Source organism: Rhineura floridana, chromosome 9 (genome assembly GCF_030035675.1).
Source record: "Rhineura floridana isolate rRhiFlo1 chromosome 9, rRhiFlo1.hap2, whole genome shotgun sequence".
NCBI lineage: Eukaryota > Metazoa > Chordata > Lepidosauria > Squamata > Rhineuridae > Rhineura > Rhineura floridana.
Window position 1 is genome coordinate 24,665,865 of NC_084488.1, and position 22,502 is coordinate 24,688,366.

At 41.9% G+C, this 22,502-nt stretch overlaps 1 protein-coding gene across 1 annotated transcript in view; it reads left to right on the forward strand.

Moving 5' to 3' along the window:
* The first annotated feature begins 1,908 nt into the window (after nt 1–1,908).
* KLB (klotho beta) overlaps nt 1,909–22,502 on the forward strand; it is a 40,730-nt gene continuing 20,136 nt past the window's right edge. The window contains exons 1-2 of the mRNA XM_061584395.1: nt 1,909–2,718; nt 21,736–22,246. Coding sequence (XP_061440379.1) covers nt 1,984–2,718; nt 21,736–22,246 — 1,246 coding nt within the window. The 5' untranslated portion in view covers nt 1,909–1,983. The remainder of the gene's footprint in view (nt 2,719–21,735; nt 22,247–22,502) is intronic.

Consider the following 22,502-nt stretch of genomic DNA (forward strand, 5'->3'; position numbering starts at 1 on the left):
CTCCTGCTGAATACAGGAATCCAAGTTAATATATTGACATGGAAACTCTTTCCTGACAATTGGGAATTTTAATAATACCGGCTTACAGTATTATCTTATGTTAGGATAGTTGGGTAACAGGTTATGTTAGGATAACTGAGTTATCCCTAGGGAAACCTTACCGTGGTTTATCTCCATCACACATTTTGGTTGTTTCCTCCTTCCTGGTAACAAATACCTCATTGTTGGTAACAAGCAACCAACCACATGCTTCTTTTATATGTTAGTTTCCTTCTTGTAAGGAAGGCTCGCAAAGATGGGGAGGAAACGCTATAAAGATTTGTGGTGCATATTTCATGCCAAATTCTTTTAGCTGCAGTCTTGCACAGAATTCGCGTGTGCTGATTTTTCTAAAGACATATAAAACCACCCGTAAAGATGTCATCCTTCCATTTGGCTTGATCTGTATGTGATACCTATAAAGTATCATCAAGAAAACACCAGCCCCACAATACTCCTTATTTTAAAGCAGAGATATTATTAGTGATGATATTTCTAATTCACCCTTCATTCCGTAGGATCCCAGGGCAGTATACAATAATAAAGCAAAACGCATCAGAAATATAGTCAAACTAATAAGCAAAAGCATAAAACCAAATACAGCGAATACCAGGACCTTTTCAACACATTCTTAACTACAGCTACACCCCTGAATCCTGCCTAAAGAGATACCTTGAGTTGCTGGCAAAAAGCCAACAAAACAGGACAGTCGTATTTTAACCAGGAGGAAGTTCCATAACTGGGGATGGGAGGAGGCACGCATGGCGGAGAAGGCCCATCCCTAGGTCATCATATGATACATAATTGTTGCTGGGACGTGAGGACACACACCTCAGAAATCATAAGATTTAGGCTGGCAGATATGGGGAGAGGCATTCCTTCAAATATTGGGGTCCTAAGTTATTTAGGGCACTGAACATCAGAGTCAACATCTTAAATTAAGCCTGGTAGTAAATAGGGAGCCAGTGCAGCTCCTGGACAATCAGTGTTGTAAGATCTCTCCCTTTACAACACCTCTTGCATGGACAAGGATTTCACAGGCAAGGTGTGCAGAGTTTCATCTGTGTTGACTCCCATCCAGCAGTGCCATCGACAGGACTGTGGGGCAAAAATTCCAGGCCCCACTCAGCAGAATGAACAGGAGGGCTGGCTAACCACTTTGTGAAGTAAGTGAAGCAATATAATTTACCATCTCAGGAGGGGGTTCCATGAGACATTTAAGTCCAGAATCTACCATTATTACCCATATGCACCACTGCCCCCATCTACTTTTGTCCCAACGATGGCAAATAATCAAATAGGTCCTGCATCTGAAGAGGGAAGAGCTCTTGCCTATGAAAGTTCATGCTGCTGAACATTTGTTCACCTTCCATGATCGCAAGATTCTTTTGCTGTTTTTACCCCAGCAGCTACTGAAGATTCCTGTTGGCCTTTGTTCTTAATAATTACCATTTATGTGTTCAAGCAATGGCAGTGTGTTCTGCATTGGGGTAATTGTGTCAAAAAGGCAATTCATCTCTATTCCCTTTAAATGTAATTGAATCAACAGCTGGCATCCTCTGACAGCCACCTACCATGACTGCCGTTTCAAACATTCAGAACAACTATACATAGATTGAGAAGAAGCCTTAGGGACTGGAATCTCCTTTTTCTGCAACAATGAAAGAAACCCCTTTAGGTGTCCTAGTGGCCGTAAAAGGCAGTCTTCCTGGGATTACGTTGCTTTTTTTTTTTTGTGACCCATCCTAAGTCTTGCAACTTCAAGCTAATCATTAACAGGGGTTTTACAGTTGCAAGCTTTTTTTGCTGAAGCTTTGATAAGACACTCCAGCGGTTTGTGGCACATGAAGACAAGCTATGCAGCAGGGATCCCGAGGACTGAATGGATTTTCACCAGCCTCCCAAAAGAAATGTGACTTTTAACATACGCTCAAGAAATACACCATGTTTACCCAACAACTGAAAGGATCCGTAGCCTTGTGGATGTTCATTTTCATACAGCTAGTCATTGGGCTTGAGAAGGATGGAAGAGCTGTATGGGGGAAAGACCCCAGTTTAAGTTCTGTGAATGAAACCCAGATGTTTGTGCATGACACATTCCCTAAAAACTTCCTCTGGGGCGTGGGGACCAGCGCTTTCCAGGTGGAGGGCAGCCAGAGGAAGGAGGGAAAGGGACCCTCCATATGGGAGCACTTCATCCTTTCACATTTGAGAGCTGGTTCCAAGACAGATGACTCCAGTGACAGCTACACTTTTTGGAAGAAAGATTTATCAGCTCTGGATTTTTTGGGAGTTGCTTCTTATCAGTTTTCAATTTCATGGCCAAGGCTGTTCCCCACTGGGATGGTGACAGCTGTTAATGAAAAAGGGCTCCACTACTACAATAGTCTCCTAGACGCTCTCGTTCACAGACGAATTGAGCCTGTAGTCACTCTTTACCACTGGGACTTGCCTTGGGCACTGCAAGAGAGATACGGGGGCTGGAAAAATGAATCCCTCATTGATATTTTCAGTGACTATGCTACTTTTTGCTTCCAAGCTTTTGGAGATCGGGTTAAGTACTGGATTACGATCCACAATCCTTTTCTAGTTGCTTGGCATGGGTATGGCACAGGGATTTATGCACCCGGAGAGAAGGACGAAAGGGCTGCCTACCTAGTAGGGCATCATCTGATCAAGGTACAGTATGGACAGATTTCATTGCAACAGATAAAGTACCACTGCAGCTAAGGAGTTAGTATAAGAATATCTGATGGCAGCAAGAGAGTAATGCTTGTGATAAATAGTATTCCTAACTTTCTTGTTGTAGGCTAAAAACTTCAACAAAAAGAAATACGTTGTCCCTTGTCTTTGTTGGTATAATAATTTCAACACCTAATTTACTAAAAGTAAAACTAAACAGAAAAATTGGGCATGATCCAGCCAAAGCGAAGAAGCTACCAGATCAGAATATTTATCCTTTTCTGACTAGCAGCTGCTACCCAGGGCAGTGGCTCTTTTCCATGGTATGCTGCCTGATCCTTTTTAGCTGGAGATGTCAAAAGTTGAACCATGTGGTCAAGCACTTAGCTCTGGTTCCTCAGGATTTTTTAAGTCCCATTTATTTCAGTGGGCAAGTCAAGCATGTGTACCTGAAAGTGCAGTCCTTGAAACAGCCCAATTTATTTATTTTATTTATTTATTTAATTTAATTTATATACCGCCCTAAGCCCGGAGGCTCTCTGGGCGGTGTACAAAAAGTGGGTCTTACTTCTGAGTAATACTTATGGCTACACAGTGCATTCCCATTCAAATCAATTCATCTTAACAGTCTGAATGTTTGGTTGGTTTGTTGTGCCCTTAATAATTGCTGGTCTGCTAAAAAGCTTGCACTTTCATGCTTGTTTGCCTAGGGCAATAATAATACCCTGCATTATTTGATCACTATAACAGAAAAGCTTATTAAATAATCCTAAACGTGACAAATTGTAGCTAGATGATGCAATCATAAAAGAATAATAATTAAATAATGAATCACACTGCAAATAGTGGCCACTATACTGAACTAACAAGGTTACCAAGTACTTTTTAAATTGTCTGGAGAGAAACATCCTTTATGTCAATATTTAAGAACTTAAGAATGATGCTGAAGCCAATTCTGTTTTCAGCTGTTTTATTAGCAATGAGCTAGGGCACCTACCTCTCCCTCACTTCGTTGAATTGTGCACCCAAAATAATTTATCTTCTTTCTATTTACTTATTTTACATAGTGAAATCAGAGATCTTATTCCAACAGGGGATCAAACCCTAAATCTGTACACACGAATACTCTGCATAATTTGGGATTTTTCTGTTAGAAAGAAAGTACAGTTGCCATGACAACTGCATCCTCTGACAGATAACCTCCCTTAACAGAAGTGCCATCATAATAACCATTGCTTCCCCCCCCCCATGGTAACTAAGCCTTGCAAATAAGTCCACAAAAGTAACAAACATACCCTTCACAGACCTGGGCTCCATCAGCACTAGACACTTAAAGCAGTGCCATACCATTTTAAACAGTGGCTTCCCTCAAAGAATCCTGGGAAATGTAGTTTGCTAAGGGTGCTAAGAGTTGTTAGGAGACCCCTGTTTCCCTCCCAGAGCTACAACTGCTAGAATTCCTTGGAAAGACAGATTGATTGTTACGCCACTCTAGTACCTGTAGCTCGGGGAGGGGATTTCTCTGTCCATTCTGTTCTAGTTTCAGAGAGGTGATAAAGCTCTCGTCCAGCTTCATGACTGGCATGTTCTCTAAGCATTCCATGACACTTAATAGCAGGTTTTGTTGCTCATTTTATTTTTTAAAATCTGAGTTACAGTTTTACTTACAGTGTTGCTCTCAAAACAAAAAAGGGCAGATGCCGGGTTTCCCTCTGTTTGATGGAAATGAAAGAACACAGTGTGCTTTATTTTTATGGCAAACTCTCATGTTTTGATCTCCATTTGAAGTCAGTTGGTGGGGTTCTCTCCACCTGTCAACAAAGGCAGATAAAGATTGTTTAGCGAACACCAGCTGAATGAGTCAGCTGGCTGGCCTTTTCCCTAGTGTCTTACTTTCTTACAGGGCAGGATAAGAACACAGGCAGCAAGTTGCATTGTTCCAAGTCAAACCACGGGTCCATCTAGCTCAGGACTGTCGACCTTGACTGGCAGGGGCTCGCCAGGATTTCAGATGGGGAGTCTTTCCCCAGCCCAACCTGGAAATGCTGGGGATGCTTTCCTGCTGAACGGCACTCTGTTTCTTTCGTCAGCTTGCCCCTCCACCCCTATATTGAGGATTCCTTTCAAAAACACTAAATTACAGTTCTATACATTGGAATCTTTGAGGCAGGGGAATATGTTTGATTCTTCCCCATCACCGTTACAAATAAAAGTTTCATCCTTGGAATCCACCCACCCCCGTACCCCCAGTATTTTCCTGCTTAGGTAGAATGTTTCTGGTGGTGACAGAGAGAGAGAGAGAGAGAGAGAGAGAGAGAGAGAGATTCAAAGGCTGGGATCCCAAGTACTTGTTAGGCAAAGCCCAGTATTTGCATGCAGATAGGGAGATTTGTTTACTTCTCCTTTTTCCCTTTTCCTCTTTTGGTTCTCCTGCCCTATCAAAAGGCGTTCAGCCATGCAGGACAGAGGGTTGTTGCTTGATAACACAAATGCAGACGCCCCCATGGGTACACAGAACTCCTTGAATGGATTGGGCTTTAGCTCCACATCATATTTACCAGCAGACAGATCATCAGTGAGGGTGTGACTCTCATGTTCTTCCCTCCCATTGGCTTGATCCATAGGAGAGGGTGGTACCAGGTATTTGCCCAGAGTTCAGAGATAAGAAATACTTTCTAAGCATCTCTTAGAGCAGGGCTGGGGTACCTTAGGCCCAGGGACTGAATGTGGCCCTCTATACCTCTCTATCTGGCCCGTGGGACTTTCCAAAGGCTATACCCTCTTCCTAGCCACTCCTTTTCCCCGCATACCACAGCCCTCATTGGCCCTGCTCTGCATTCTTCCTCAGTGTTTTTTCCTGGCTGAAATGGGTCCTTGAACTCTGATACTGCCTTTCGCTTGCTCGGATAGAGCAGCAAAAGGGATGTGTGCCTGTGTACAAACTGGCCTACTGTACAAAGGTAAAATTTACATTCCTTGCTTCACCTACTGTTGTCCCTGGCCCTGTGGCCTCCATGAGATTGAACAAAAGAGAATGCAGCTCTCAGGATTGTTGGGAGTAAAGCACCAATGCATGTTACAAGTGACCTGAACCAAGGGGGGGAGGCGATAGACAGAAAGGCAATCTATTCTTCCCTCTGCTGGGTTCCTCCTCTAAAGTATTGATTGTTTTTGCAGGCTTTGCTCCTCCCCTTCCTCCTCTTCCTGCCGTTTTTCTCAGTTAGTTAGCAATGGCTCCCTGAGTAGAAGCTGCATGGCTGCTTCAGCATGTATGACTTTACCTCTTTGTAGGAATAAACCTTCAGTTTCTTTATTCTTTCAACGACTAGTCTTCACAGACCAGTTATTTCTGCACTGCATTACAATATATATACAAAAACTGTATCAGGGCTAAAGCAATGTCCCTCAGCCACATCTGTCTTGCAGGCTGAGATAATGGTAGCTGGCCTGGTCCAATACAAGGTGCTAATGGCCACTAAGCTTTGAAAGTGGACTGAATAAATTCTTGGATGATACCAATGGTTGTTAGTCATGATACTTAACACAAAACTTTCAGAGGCAGAATACCAGTTATTGGGGAACGAGAGAGGGCACGTGGCCACATTAACTGTGCTTTTAACAGCAGCTTGTCAGGTAGACATTAGCAGGTGACAATATTTGTCTCTATGCTGTGAAAAGCATTTTCTGCACATCAGTCTCTTAAAGGCACAAGAGCAAGCCTGAATGGTTTTTGTGATTAGTTGGTAGCCTTCTCTGTAAGAGCAATATATGGAAGCCCAGCTGGAATGTTCTGTTGTTTTTCCTGGTAGAGATTATCTTCCTTTAGAACTGGCAAGCAAGGCAGAATAAGTATGTTGCTTTTCATGGCTGTGATGGGGAAAGCTATACATGTTGAATTTCTGCCTGCCCGACAGCTGTTAAAAGCCTTTATCTGGAGAAAAAGGAAACAACCTTTGGCCATTCTCTTCAGATAGGAGATCTCAAATGTTCTATGAGACTGGAGTATAGAAGCTCAGAAATTAGTAAATTCAGCTCAAAAACATTCTGTTACTGTTTTCAATATGATCCTTTTCTGGATGAGACATTTTTTGTGTGTCAAATATCATGGAGTCCATAGCTGACGTGTTTTCTCAGGTGCCAGATTTTGCTAATAATTAAATCAGGAATACACATTCCATTTACAGCGACACTGATTGTAATATTACAATTATCCCTGTAGTAAGAAGTATGTTTGTAGTACCTGTGCAGAAAAAATAAGGTGAAGGGGTTTTTACGTAATTTGATAATAGGCCCTAAAATCAATGTATGATTTACCTTTAACTTGTCACAAGATATGCAAGAACCCTACAGAGAAAACCCAGGATTATGAAGCCCATTGTAGTACTGCTATCGCCCACTCCCCATATAGTTGTTAACTAACCACTTGTCACAGAGTATAATAAACTAGGAGATGTACATGTTGCATGTTGCATAACCAGGTCAATTCGTTACTACATTCTCTTCTGTTACAGAATCTTCTTCTCTCCATAAAAACTGTGTGGGTGGGTCCAGATGGACATCCCATGGGAAAAGAGAAGGGTTTGAAATCTGAATCTCTGCAATATGTTCTTCCTTGCACATTCTTTAATATCACAGCCTGGAAAAGCAGAGGTGCCGTTGCCCCTCTGGTGGCCTTCAGCTTTAGAGCTCAGTTGTCACAAAGGGTCAGGACAACCTACAGCAAACCAGCTGAATGCTAAGGACTACTTAGAACCAGAGCTTGGAAGAGTTACGTTTTTGAACTACAACTCCCATCCGCCCAATTCAGTGGCCATGCTGGCTGGGGCGATAGGAATTGTAGTTTTTAAAAGTAACATTTCCAAGCTCTGCTTAGAACACAAACATTTAATAAAAGAAGTTGGAGTGCTTCTATTCAGCCTCAGTTCCAACCAGCTAGCTCTGCCCATTTCCAAGATACTCCATTCTATTCATCCCTACCCAGATTTTCCATTTTTCCTCCCAACCTACCCTCAGAATTCTATGCTCACTGAGAATAGTCTTCCCCATTATTTGCACTACATAAGGATCGGAACTCAAAGAATTAGATTGCTCTTGGCATACAGGATTGAGGCTACTGCCCTATGCACGTTTACTTGGGTTGTGCAGAAGCTCCACTGAATGCAATGATATTTTCTGCCAAAATTAGGCTTTTTGAAGGAAAACCGCAGTCTATAGAGAGATGGCATTCGCTGCTCATGGTATGTGATGCTTAAGTAGCACATAATCTTCACTTGAAGACACTTGAAGACATATGTTGTGATAGTAATTCTATTTTAAACTGTGTTTGCTATTGTGAGAACAGAACACGAGAGGGAGGTAGAATAAAGCCAAATATATCAGTAGCAGATTAAACACCTGCCTAAATGTCACATAAATTTCTGTGGGCTGGGGCTCAAAATCTATGAAGAAGAAAAAAGCAGATTCAATCAAGGTGATTTCTGCTAATCATTTTTTTTTCTAGTGAGGTGCCTATTAAATGGTGGGTCTAGGTGTAGAAATGTGGTTGCAAAGATAGGTTCTGTGGGTGGATGACTACCTACGCAGCCTGAGCTATCATCAGTCCCAGTTGCCCTGTTAGTTTGATGCCCATAACATTATGAGAAGGTGTGTGGAAACATGGCCCAGAACAGCCTCTCCCTCGCCACACCCCTGGGTGCCTCTCTGATGTTTTGAACTGCAGCTCCTATCAGCCCCAGCTACCACAGGTGTGGGGAAGGCTGGTGCAGATAGAGATGAGTGAGTCCTTGTATAGTGATCAAAGTTTGTTGTGGGATTTTTGTCCCAAACCTTGTAAGTATACCTGCTTCCCTAAATTCTGTTTCTCACTCAGTTGTGTTGCTCACCTGTGTGTGTCCACGTTAATTCTTGTTCCTGTGCTTCCAAGGCTGCCAAGTATGGCAGAGTCATACCCTTTTTCCTTAATGTGAGATGTTTTGATATTTGGGTCAGCAGATAGGGTTGGCAGTTCATATAATGTCTCCCTTAAACAGAAGTAAGTAGTAGGATTCCTCTGTGGTTGTCCTAGGCAGAAGAATCTGCATAGTGCTATAATAGGTAGGATTCTATCACTTTTGTTGTACTTCCAGTTGTGCAAGAGTTTGCTGAGGAGGTTATGCCATCGGAGGAATGGCCATCAGAGGCCGCATTCAGATAGCACTTTATTCCATCTGTCTGACCTTTCCTGTTCTGTTTATTTTTGTATTATATGTGATCTTTCACATGACATTCAATCCATTTCTGGAAATCCAGCACAATCTAGTGGAAAGTTTAGCGCTAATTTTTGTTATTTGCTTCTAGAAGAAGAAAAATCCTTTTGCAACCTGCTTATGTCACAAAATTTTGGGTGGTATTTTGGTATAGCGCTTGGTGAATCAGGAGAGAACAGAAGCACATATGCATGGAAAGGGTGGAGGAGTAGTGACATGCCCAATGAGTTCATTGAGGTGTCATACCACATGCCCACTGGTGTGAATGAAATTTAGTGTGACATGGTGGCATGTCAATCAAGAAAGCCACAGACTAGTTTGTTGCAACAGGCACTGCATTGTAAAAGGCTATTACACACTGGCCCCAAGGACATGGTAGAACCTTCTGAGGCCCGCTGTAATGAATTTGCTAGGCACTTCCAGGATAAAATCTTTAGCATCCGCCAGGACTTAGACTCCAGTGTCAGCAGGTGAATCAAGCGGGGTATCCAGAGCACAGCCTTGTCCCGATTTCTTGGATGATTTCAGTTGGTACAGCTTGAGGACGTTGACAAGGTGCTTGGACAGGTTCATGCAACCATTTCTGTGCTGGATCCTTGCCCTTCTTGGCTAATAAAAGCTAACAGGGATGGAATAGCCAGCTGGGCCAGGGAAGCGATTAATGCTTCTCTGCAAGAGGTGGTGGTCCCTGGTTGCTTGAAAGAGGTGATAGTGAAACCACTCCTGAAGAGACCCTCCCTGGACCCAGAAAATCTTCATAACTATAGGCCAGTGTCAAATATTCCATACCTGGGCAAGGTCCTTGAACGAGTGGTGGCAGGCCAGCTCCAGACACTCTTGGATGAAACCAATTATCTGGATCCATTTCAGTCAGGTTTCAGGCCTGGTTTTGGCACGGAAACAGCCTTGGTCACCCTGTATTATGACCTTTGTCAGGAGAGAGACAGGGGGAGTGTGACTCTGTTGATTCTCCTTGATCTCTTAGCGGCTTTTGATACCATCGACCGTGGTATCCTTCTGGGAAGACTGGCTGAGTTGGGAGTGGGAGGGACTGCATGGTGGTGGTTCCGCTCCTACTTGGTGGGTAGGCTCCAGAAGGTGGTGCTTGGGGAACATTGCTCGGCACCCTGGACTCTCCAGTATGGGGTTCCGCAGGGGTCAGTTCTTTCCCCCATGCTGTTCAACATCTACATGAAACCGTTGGGTGCAGTCATCCGGAGCTTTGGAGTGCATTGCCATCAGTATGCTGATGACACGCAACTCTATTTCTTCTTTTCATCTTCTTCAGGTGAGGCTGTCAATGTGCTGAACCGGTGCCTGGCTGCGTCAATGGACTGGATGAGGGCTAATAAACTGAGGCTCAATCCAGACAAAATTGAGATGCTGTTAGTGGGTGGTTCATCTGACCAGATGGTGGATGTCCAACCTGTCCTGGATGGGGTTGCACTCCCCCTGAAGGAGCAGGTTTGTAGCTTGGGGATTCTCCTAGAACCATCTCTGTCACTTGAGGCTCAGGTAGGCTCAGTGGCACGGAGTGCCTTCTACCAACTTCGGTTGGTGGCCCAGTGTGAGGCGTCCTTCCCTGGCTCTCCCTGTCAGGTTCCTACCTGCTCGTGGTTACTGCCTGTCTCTAGGCACCACCAGGGACTCCACCAGTCCGGACCGCTCTCTCTTATGATTTCTCTCCCCGCTCTAGCACAGATCTCAACAGATCCTCCTGCTAGGCAACCACCAGTAACGTCCCAATACTAGTATTCCCAGAGACTCTGAATACTGGTATTGTTATTCTCTTCACCGCTGCCACCATTTGTTACAGTTCCCCTTCAGCCTTGGTCATTACCTTACCCTCCCTTCTGGTCTGTGAAACTCCAGCCAAGGATCAGGCCTTTGGTAAACCAAATTAAGTATTTATTAAAGATAACAAAGCTAACAAGATTAACAAGATTTCTTCTTAAGGCACATAAGCATATGGTTTTACTCAATACTAATCCGAACTCCACCTCCCTCCTGGTAAACAACTCTCTAAACCCCACCAAGCAATCCACTCTTTCTCTTCTCCCCCCAGATTCCACAATTCACCACCTCACATTCACCCAGATTTACCTGTCATCCTTTCATTTATACTGTCAGCCATTTTAAACATTCAGCCAATCATCAAGCATTCTATTGCCCATTCACTCCCCCTCCTCTTTCACTACTTACCATGTATACTCTAAACAACCAGCACTTACCATATATACACTAATATATAGGAACATCACACCCAGCTACACCCCTATCTGGACAGGGATAACCTGACTTCAGTTGTCCATGCTCTGGTAACGTCCAAGTTAGATTACTGCAATGCGCTCTATGTGGGGCTGCCTTTGAAGACGGTTTGGAAACTGCAGCTTGTGCAAAATGCAGCTGCCAGATTGGTAACAGGGACCAGACGGTCCAAACATATAAAACCGATTCTGGCCCGCTTGCATTGGCTGCCTGTATGTTTCCGAGCTCAATTCAAGGTGCTGGTTTTAATCTATAAAGCCTTACACGGCTTGGGACCACAATACCTGATGGAACGCCTCTCCTGACACAAACCCACCCGTACATTACACTCAACATCAAAAGCCCTCCTGCGGGTGCCTACTCCAAGGGAATCTCGGAGGGTGGCAACAAGGGAGAGGGCCTTCTCAGTGGTGGCCTCCAAATTATGGAATGATCTCTTTGACGAGGTGCGCCTGGCGCCAACAGTGTTATCTTTTTGGCACCAAGTTAAGACTTTCCTCTTCTCCCAGTCATTTTAGCATGTGTTTTTAAATTGTTTTTTAAAAATGTTTTAAATTTGTATATTTTTAATGTTTTAATTTTTGTAAACCGCCCAGAGAGCTTCAGCTATGGGGTGGTATACAAATGTAATAAATAAATAAAGGAACATTAGCAATCAGGACAGAAGCACTAGCATTATAACCATTAAAACGGATGCAATAAACTCTATGTCTGAATGTGGCCTACTTTTCACTTATTTCATGCAATATTCCCCCCAAGGTGTGAAACAGCCATCAGCAGAAGACGATATGTCATACAAAAGGGCGCCTTTGGATCCAGTCCACTGTCCCCCAAATTTCTCAACATTACACAATTATAAACATTCAAATTTAGAATTTATACAGGATTTGGGCCCTTTCCATCTTGCACCCCAGAGTATGTGTTCTTCATCAACTAAGGTATGGTAATGGGGGCCTCAGTTTGTCAAGTTTGCAAATCTCAACCTAAGATTGGGTCAGGGAATAGACTCATTTCAGAGAACAAAATAAAATAAATGCACAAAATAAAAATGAGAATGTACCTTGATATCCTTATCAAGGAGTTCTTATTTACTATAGTACAATATAGATAAAATCTTGGTTATCTAGTAACCACTGAATTTACTAGAAGCTGGGGATAGCCTAATCTATGGTTTCTAGTCAGCATAAGGCCTTTGATACTTGGCAATGTGTTGTCTTGGCTTCATTAGGATTAAAGATAGACCTTAGTTAACTAGCACAGTATCACTTGATCCTCCAGTTTCTCTTGCACAATAGGGTAAGTGGTTCAAGATAATCTTTTGCCTATGCTCCAGATGTTATCTGTGGTCAGTCAATACTAATTAACTGTTACAAGGCATCTTCCACTCCAAAAGCGTCCTGCAAAGTTTCTACATATTTCCAGATTGTGAAATGTGTAGTGTGTGTAACAAGTGTATTTCTGTCACGTCTTTCAGTATAAGGAAGCATGGTGTTCCCTTCTACTAATTTTTCCTTCTACTATTTTTTTAAAATAAATAAAAATTTCCCTGCTACCATCTAGACAACTTTTGGAGAAAACCATTTCAGCATAGTTTAACCACATTGGAACAGATGTAATAAAGTGCAATACACACTCCCCCGCTCCCACAACTGATGTTCAGAAGCTAACAGGGAACCAGAACTGTTTTTACTTATTTGTTTCATTTCCCTATACCAGGGAAAGTAGCCAACCTCGTGCCCTCCTGATGATGTTGAACTCCAGCTCCCATCAACCCCAGTCAGCATAGCCAGTGGTCAGGGATGATAAGACTTGTAGTCCAAGAACATCTGGAAAGCGCCACATTGGTAATCCCCCCCATATCAGTCTTGCCCTTGAGCTCACAAGAACACCCACCCTTCCTCCCTCGATGGTTAACAAGCAGCGGGATCTGAAGAAACAGTAGTGGAAGGAAAAATAAAGTATATGCTAAGGCTGTTCTAGAAATGCTTATGCAAGTCATGCAGTTCTGCAGTACATAATCATGAAATCAAAGCTTGAACAAGAGATTATGGATGCTCTTGCAGAAGATATTTGGATTTCGTTTCAGTCACGTCCTTTAATTGTTTTTTTCATATTATCAAGGTATTCCAGAAATCATGGCAAAATCATGTATATAAAAGTGATACAAACAAATAAAGATAAAACAATAAAAGTAAGGGGTGGAGATAAAGGAATTGCAATACATACTTTTTTGTTAAGAAGAGTTCTGGAGCTTGTTGCCCCATTTATTCCATCAGTGCATGTTGGGAAAGATGTACAAATATGAGCCCAATGTTTGTAATACTGTCAAAATTAATATCTGCTCAAGAGTACATTCCTGACTACTGTAAGCATTCCTAATGGATTTACAGTAACTAATTTACCATTGTACATTGACTGCATGAGTAACAGGGAAATGTGCAGAAATTAGTGCCATGTGTACCCAGGACATATCTCCTACTATTGATTGTACCTCAGCTATCTTAGTGTTAACATTTAGCCTTGATCTTCAAGGTGTAAGACAGATTAGGTATTAAGCAGCAACCAGGGGAGAAAGAGCAATTGTAATAAAGATTTGCTTTTAAAAATAAATCCATGTATTGCAGTCAATCTTTACTTGTATGTTTGTTTATTTTGCCATTAATAATCCATTGCTAAGGGCTATCCATTGGAACATGACTCAGGTCCATCTGTCAGGAATAAGTGCCAGAGAGGGTGACAGAATGCTCTGTTCAAACGAGAGTATTCACACACACACACACACACACACACATCTCCATCACTAATCCTGATTGTTATGGATCACATTTGTATCCCACTTTTTCTGGAGGCTTCAGAGCACTGCATATTGGGTACAAGAAGGCCAAGAAGAAGCTCCATAGTGAAATAATGGAATTCACTACTGCAAGTTGTGGTGATGGCCACCAACTTGGATGGTTTTAAAGGAGGATTAGATAAATTCATGAAGGATACGGCTGTCAACGGCTACTAGTCTTGAGGATTATATTACTTCCATTGCTAGAGAGCAGGTGGCGGGTATTGCTTGTGGGCTCACCAGATGGTTGGCCACCGTGGGAAACAGGAGGCTAAATTAGATAGGCCTTTGGTCTGATCTTTGGTCTGAGTAGGGCTCTTCTTCCCTCCCCTCTTTCCTCCCACCCCATAACAACCTTGCAAATGTGTTAGACACCTCCTATAGAATTTCATGGTTGAGCTGGGATGACTCATCAGTTCATGGCTGATACTGACTTCTCCCCCTTTCCTGCCATCTCAAAGGTTAATGTTAATGTCTAGACCTTGGGCAAATGTCCTCACATAGATTGTGGCACTGGAAACTCATAAAACTGCTGATAGCCGATCATTCCATGTTGTCAGGCTGAGGCACTCCACAACGTGGTTGCTACTTCTCTGTTAGAATCTGTTCGGCAGCTATAATTAACTGGATCCTGCTTGGGAGATGAGAGAGACATAGTAAAAATGTCAGAGTAAAATAATGTCTAAGCAGAATTGGTTTGCTGAGTCATTGATGGTCTAGCTCAGACAAGTGTTTCCCAACATCTGCCAGCAATTTCTCTGCATATAAAGAGATGTCCTCTTCAGCCCAAGGCAAAGATGCACGCCCTAGAGGCAAGGTAAACTCCAGATAATTTGGCACGCACCTTTATCTAAGGAGGAGAGGTCAAATTGCCTCATGTAAGTTAAATACATTTAAAGGCATTTCTTTACCCAAGACCTTATAAACAAAACTGATACCCCCTCATCCCATTCCCAAAATTGTTTCACTTTTTACATACTGCAGGTCTTCCAGAGATCACATTTTTTTACTTCAGTGATAGCTTCTTCATATAGTCAATATAAAAAATGTGTGAAACAAAAGGCACTGGGGTCCCAAACCAAACAACAAAGAACATCAAGTCATTCCTAAAACCTGTGAGCAGATCCAGGGTTGAATAGCACAACTGTGTGTTGCATGGTTTGGAGCCATAACAGCTCTTGCCCCCTGCGTGGCTACTCAGCCACTTCGATCTGTGGACCTCGCACTTTACAGGTGTGGTATAATATTAGTTCCACATCTGTGAGGTGTTGATCTTCTGTGCATACATCATACATTTAAAGCACATGACTTCCCCCCAAGAATCCTGGGCACTGTCATTTGCTTAGGGTGCTGGGAACTGTAGCTCTGGAGAGATAAACTACAGTTCCCAGCATTCTGCGGGAGGACAGTGCTTTAATTGTGCTTTAAAAGCATGGTGTATAACGCAGCCAGGCAGCACCTATGCTTTGGGACTCCATGCCTACTAACATTAGGCAGGCCCCCTTGCTGTACTGTTTTAGACCCCAGCTAAAAGAAATTGTTTTAGCAGGCATACCCAGACATACAGTTTAGTTCTGTATATTTGTTTTTAAAAATTTTCTGATTTTATTTATGTATTCTCAGTTATTTTGTGTATACCCTTTGAATTATTTTAAGTGGCTTATACATTTTCCTAAATAATAAAATACAAGGCAGTGGATAGGGCTAGCCCAGCCATTAGGCAAGTGGTCACTTTATGTTCAAGGCCAGTGTTGTAGTGATTGTATGTTGCACCTGGGAGACCGTGAACTCGTGCATAAACCTCACTGAGTGACTTTGGGCCTGGCACTCTTTCTCACCTTACTTGCCTCACAAGGTTGCTGTGATGATAAAATGGAAGAAGAACCTTGTGTGGCACTTGATCTCCTGTGGGGGAAGGGCAGGATATAAGAGTAATCAATAAATGTTTAATTGTTTAATTTATCATATTTGTAACATTCACATGTGCCCCTTAGATTTCAGGTCTTGGACACCAGAATATCTTGAGCCGTCTCTGGTAGGAAAGGCACTTTGTCAAAACACATTACGTAGCAGTTCTAAGCACATCTGCAGGTCTGGCCATGGGTACAGCTTATACTGCCTGAATATTACCTTTACCAGCTATATATGGCAGGCAGAAATTAAGTAGTGGCAGTTTTTCCTGACATGGAGATACTGTGATGCAGAAATCTTCAACTCTTGGGTTGCTTTTTTTAACATGCAGTTGTTAAAAACAGCGAGTTCCAGCCATTTGGTGAATTGAGCATTATCACGTCACTGCAACTTCAGTAATCCAGGTGACAGTGTGGACAGCTGCACAGACAATCTGCTCTTTGGGTGGCAACAGTTGCCATGTAGTGAATTTGCAAGCAGCTACCAACTGGAAAGAGTTTGTGTGATTCTACTTTTACAGAAAGTTTAATTTCAGGGACAAATACACTATGACTTAAATCAAATACAAGGTTTAGCTTCCTTAAATCCACTGAAAATGGGCTTAAGCTAGAGATGGAAAGATCTGCCAATTTTTATTCTCTACGTTTCTAGTTTTTCCAGTCTTCAATTCTGTTCTCCACATTTCTGCAGTAATTTGCAGGGTTTTTTAATAAAAGAAACCTAATGAAAATTCTCCAGCATCTTAGTGCAAATTTCTCCTAATAAACACATTTTTGTAGGCAGCTTTGACTAACATACACATTATTGCAAGTAATTTCTTTTCATATTTATGTATATTGTTTTCACTCATTCTTTCTTATGTGCACTATTCTCTAAAATATGCATTTTTGTAAACATTGCTTGGTTGGTGAACGGCATTGCAAAATTTGAGTAAGTGCAAATTTCGAAGGATGGGTGTATTTTGGTTCTCATACTGTTTTGGAAAGTGTGAACTTGATTCAACTTGAAATGGGAACTGAATCTAATTTCTTGCCCATCCCTGGCTTAAGTATGCCATACGGTAGTGTAGTGGCAAATTTGGAAGTGCAGGGTCCCTTCACGATAGTCACAGCCATGCCCTCTTCCATCTTTTTTTTTTCTTGAGAATGAGATCCTTGTTAATGCAGGCATCCCTAGGAGCCAAAAAGCATGAAAGGGGAGAGTGTTAGCTGCTGAGAAGAGTCTTCTCAGTGGCTGACTCACCTCCTTTCACTCTGACTGGCTCCAAATCAGCAGGAAAGGACAAGGTAGCATGTTAGAAGACTCTTCTCAGTGGCTAACCCCTCTCCTTTCTTGCTGATTGGTTCATAGGACGCTGGAGACATAGGGACCCTGCTTCCAAAAAAGTAAGGAGTCTAAGACCCCCTGAGTCCCTGGATGACAGTACAACTGCTTCCATAATTCTGTATTGGATTTCAGTATTTCGTGCATATACATAACAATGGTCTCCAAAGGGTTTATTTTAACAGTCCCAAAGGATTTGTTTGTTTGTTTGTTTTTAACGTAAAGCAGCCTTGAGAAGATGCAGTTTTGACTGGAGAAGAAGCAATAGAAGGAAGGGTGCTTAACTTTTTCCCTGCCAGCCACTTTTTGCTCAAAATCACATGCCCCAAGATAAACGACCATTTTGACCTACTACTGATGAGGAAGGGTAGGATTGTCAATTTTCCTGCATGTAAACACTGTGATTACGTCAACCAGCGGCTTAAAGTTTAGGAGTTCTGTAAGAGGTGGATTTGCACAGGTGAAGGCGCAGTAAAAACAATACTGTAAGTATTGATTGGCTAAAACTCAGTCACAGGTGAGTATGCATGACTGCAGGCAGGATTGCAGACTTTATGAACACCGCTAGTGTTAATAGAGGTACTATTTATGTAGAGGGGTAGTGGGCTCTCCCTTACTGGAAGCCTTCAAAGAGAAGCTGAACAACCATCTGTTTCAGATGCTCTTGCTCTGTATTTCCTACCCTGAGCAGGGAGTTGAACTAGATGATCTACAAGACACTCTTCCACCTCTCTGATTCTGATACTTGATCCCCAGAAATACCACAACCTCATCTCTTGATGAGTATCTATCATTAAAAACCTTTCATAGTGATAAATTCAGGATGGAGAGTTGGGTTAATCTTCACAACAAAAACAACATAATCTTGTGGCCCCTGAAAGACTAAAAGATTTATCATTTTTTTCATGATAGAGTAGACTCTATTCCATTAAAGCTTATGCTCAAGTCCAAATTAACATATACTGAGGTCCTAAACCATAGCCTTATCTGCACCATCCATATAAAGCAATATTATACCACTTTAAACAGTCATGGCTTCCCCAAACGAATGCTGGGAACTGTACTTTGTTAAAGGGTGCTAAGAGTTGTTAAGAGACTCCTATTACCCTCACAGAGCTACAGTTCACAGAGTTCCCTGGGAAGAGGTATTGATTGTTAAACCACTCTGGAAACTGCAGTTCTGTGAGGGGAATCGGGGACTCCTAACAAATCTCAGTGCTCTTAAGAAACTCATTTTCCCAGATTCTTTGGGGGACGTCATGACTGTTTTAAGTGGTACAATGCTGCTTTAAATCTATAGTCCAGATGGGGCCTTGGTCATGTTTAAGAGGGCCCATAACCTGAACCAGACCTCATCTGCCACCAGTACTGTTTGACAGGTTATGGACATTTAGCCTAATGAAATTTTGCTATAATTATTTTTGCACAGATTTACAAACACAATATGAAAAACAACTGTTGTTGTTATGTGCCTTCAAGTCAATTTCAACTTATGGCGAACCTATGAATCAGCAACCTCCAATAGCATCTGTTATAAACCACCCTGTTCAGATCTTGTAAGGTCAGGTATGTGGCTTCCTTTATGGAATCAATCCATCTCTTGTTTGGCCTTCCTCTTCTTCTACTCCCTTCTGTTTTTCCCAGCATTATTGTCTTTTCTAGTGAATCATCATGTCTTCTCATTATGTGTCCAAAGTATGATAACCTCAGTTTCATCATTTTAGTTTCTAGTGATAGTTCTAGTTTAATTTGTTCCAACACCCAATTATATGTCTTTTTTTGCGGTCCATGGTATCCGCAAAGCTCTCCTCCAGCACCACATGAGTTGATTCTTCTCTTATCCACTTTTTTCACTGTCCAACTTTCACATCCATACATAGAAATTGGGAATACCATGGTCTGAATGATCCTGACTTTAGTGTTCAATTATACATCTTTGCATTTGAGGACTGTGACGATCCCACCTTTGGCTCCACCTGTCAGGTTCCCACCTGCTTGTGGCTACTGCCTTTCACTAGGCACCACCTCAGGACACCACCAGTCAGGATCGTTGTTTTTATTTTTTCTCACTCCGCTCTAGCACAGATCTCTCAAGATCCCACTGCTAGGCAGCACCACCAGCCACTCCCTGTAAACAATACTGCAGAGACTTCGCCTTTGTCTCCCTATGGCTTGTTACTTTGTGTCTGGGTGCCCTTGCTGTCCACAACCCCCCTGTATCTTTGTCTATAAAGCATACAATCCTGGGTTGCTCTGGATACTTGACGATGTTACAATTTTTTCCTTCACCGCTGCCACCATTAGATACAGTTTCCCTTCAACCTTGGTAATTACCCTGCCCTCCTTTCTGGTCTGTATATCCCCAGCCAAGGATCAGGCTTTTGGTAAACCAATAAAAGTATTTATTTGATAACACTAGGAAATAACAAGATTACTTTAGGAATGTTTAACAAGCGTATGGTTTCATATAGTGTCACTCTTATGTTTCCAGTTATATATATTCTGTCCAAATATCAGCCTAATAGAATCCAAACCTCCCTCAGAACTCTGTCAACTCAATCCCAACTGCCTCCCACTTCAACTCCTTTCCAATCACTCTCCTCTCAACTACCTCCTACTCAACTGTCATCCTCTCATTTATACCTTCAGCCTTTCATAACACTCAGCCAATCATCATCCAACATTCTCCCACATTCTAGCCCATGTACTCCCCCCTCTTACTCAATTCACTTACCATATATCCCTATATAAACCCGCACTTACCATATTTACAGTTTTTAACATATAAGGACATTTCTAGTTCTCTCACAGCTGCCCTCCCCAGTCCTAGCCTTCTTCTAATTTCTTGACTATTGTCTCCATTTTCGTTAATGACTGTGCCAAGGTATTGATAATCCTTGACAAGTTCAATGTCCTCATTGTCAACTTTGAAATAAGATAAATCTTCTTTGTCATTACTTTAATCTTCTTGACGTTCAGCTGTAGTCCTGCTTTTGTGCTTTCCTCTTTAACTTTCATCAGCATTCGTTTCAAATCATTACTGGTTTCTGCTAGTAGTATGGTATTGTCTGCATATCTTAAATTACTGATATTTCTCCTTCCAGCTTTCACACCTCCTTCATCTTGGTCCAACCCTGCTTTCCATATAATATGTTCCGTATATAGATTAAACAAATAGGGTGATAAAATACACCCCTGCTCACACCCTTTCCGATGGGGAACCAATCGGTTTCTTCATATTCTGTCCTTACAGTAGCCTGTTGTCTAGAGTATAGATTGCACATCAGGACAATCAGATGCTGTGGCACCCCCATTTCTTTTAAAGGATTCCATAGTTTTTCCTGATCTACACAATCAAAGGCTTTGCTGTAATCTATAAAGCACAGGGTGATTTCCTTGTGAAATTTCTTGGTCCGTTCCATTATCCAACATATGTTTGTGATATGATCTCTGGTACCTCTTACCTTTCTAAATCCAGCTTTGACATCTAACATTTGTCGCTCCATATATGGTCAGAGCCTTTGTTGTACAATCTTGAGGCTTTACTTTACTTGCATGGGATATTAAGGCAATAGTTCAATAATTACTGCATTCCCTGGAATCCCCTTTCTTTGGAATTGGGATGTATATTGAACGCTTCCAGTCTGTGGGCCATTATTTAGTTTTCCATATTTGTTGACAAATTTTTGTCAAAATGTGGACAGATTCAGTCTCACTAATTTGTAGCAACTTTGTTGGCATACCATCTGTTCCTGGTGATTTGTTTCTTCCAAGTATATTAAGAGCAGCTTTCACCTCACATTCTAAAATTTCTGGTTCTTCATCATACGGTTCCTCCGTGAATGAATCTGTCAACCTTGCATCTCTTTTACAGAGTTCTCCAGTGTATTGCTTCCATCTTCCTTTTATTTTATGTTGGAGCATAGACTTGGATTATGGTTATGTTAATACATTTCCCATTAAATCTTATTGATGATATCACTCTCTCAGACCTTGCTTTCTAGCTCCTAATTGCTGTTGACAAACTATGTAGCCATTATATAAATATTTGTCATATCAGAACAATGTCTGTTTTACACAGACATTGTTTCCATTTTTTTAACCAATCATATAAAACTTTAAATTTAGTAATTTTTTTGTATTTAGAGCCTCCTCATAATTTGAGGCCCTAAACTGCAGTTTACTTAGCTTATGTGTAAATCCGCCATTGCTTATGCTACTCCTTAAGGTGGCATAGGAGTCTTCATCATTAAAGTTTATGAAATAAACAATAATGCATGAATGAATCAGCAATTAGATTATCATATTACTATGTAACAAATGTATTTGTACTTCTGTAAAAATAACCGTGTAACTCCATCCATAGTATATTACTCCAAATAATAAAATATTTACTCATAGATTGTTTCTATTTGTATGCTTTTTTCTTGTTAGGCTCATGCAACAGTCTGGCATAATTACAACAAACATTTCCGACCACATCAGAAAGGATTTTTGTCAATAACGTTGGGGTCCCATTGGATCGAACCTACCAAATTCAGGGACAACGAAGACATTACCAAGTGTCAGCAGTCCATGCAGAAAGTGCTTGGGTGGTTTGCCAAGCCAATACACGGGAATGGAGATTACCCAGAAGAGCTGAGGACAGAACTTGCTTCTTTCTTGCCAAATGTAACAAAGACAGAGAAGGACCACATTAAAGGGACCGCTGACTTCTTTGCATTTTCCTTGGGCCCAAATAATTTTACACCACCACGCAAGCTTCCAAAAATGGGGCAAACTTTCTCACTCGACCTGAGGGAAGTGTTGAACTGGATTAAGCTGGAATATAACAATCCTAGAATCCTGATTGCAGAAAATGGGTGGTTCACCAACAGCCATGTAAAAACAGAAGACACCACAGTTATCTACTTGATGAAGAACTTTATTAATAAGGTCTTACAAGGTTTGTGAAACTGGTTTTTGAAAGCACCCAACAGATTTGAATGAATGTAATTCAAACCAGAGTGTAGTCCTATTCAGGCATTCAGTGAGAACATGCAGGGCTAGCCCCACCCCTGCCTCGCTTCTTCAGTCAGCTAACACATGATTGGCTCAGTCCAATGAGGCTACTTCTACACACATGGGATTCCAATCCAGGGATGGGAATCCTGGTCAATCAGGGTTTCCTTTCCTGTTTTGGAAACCCTATATGTGTAGAA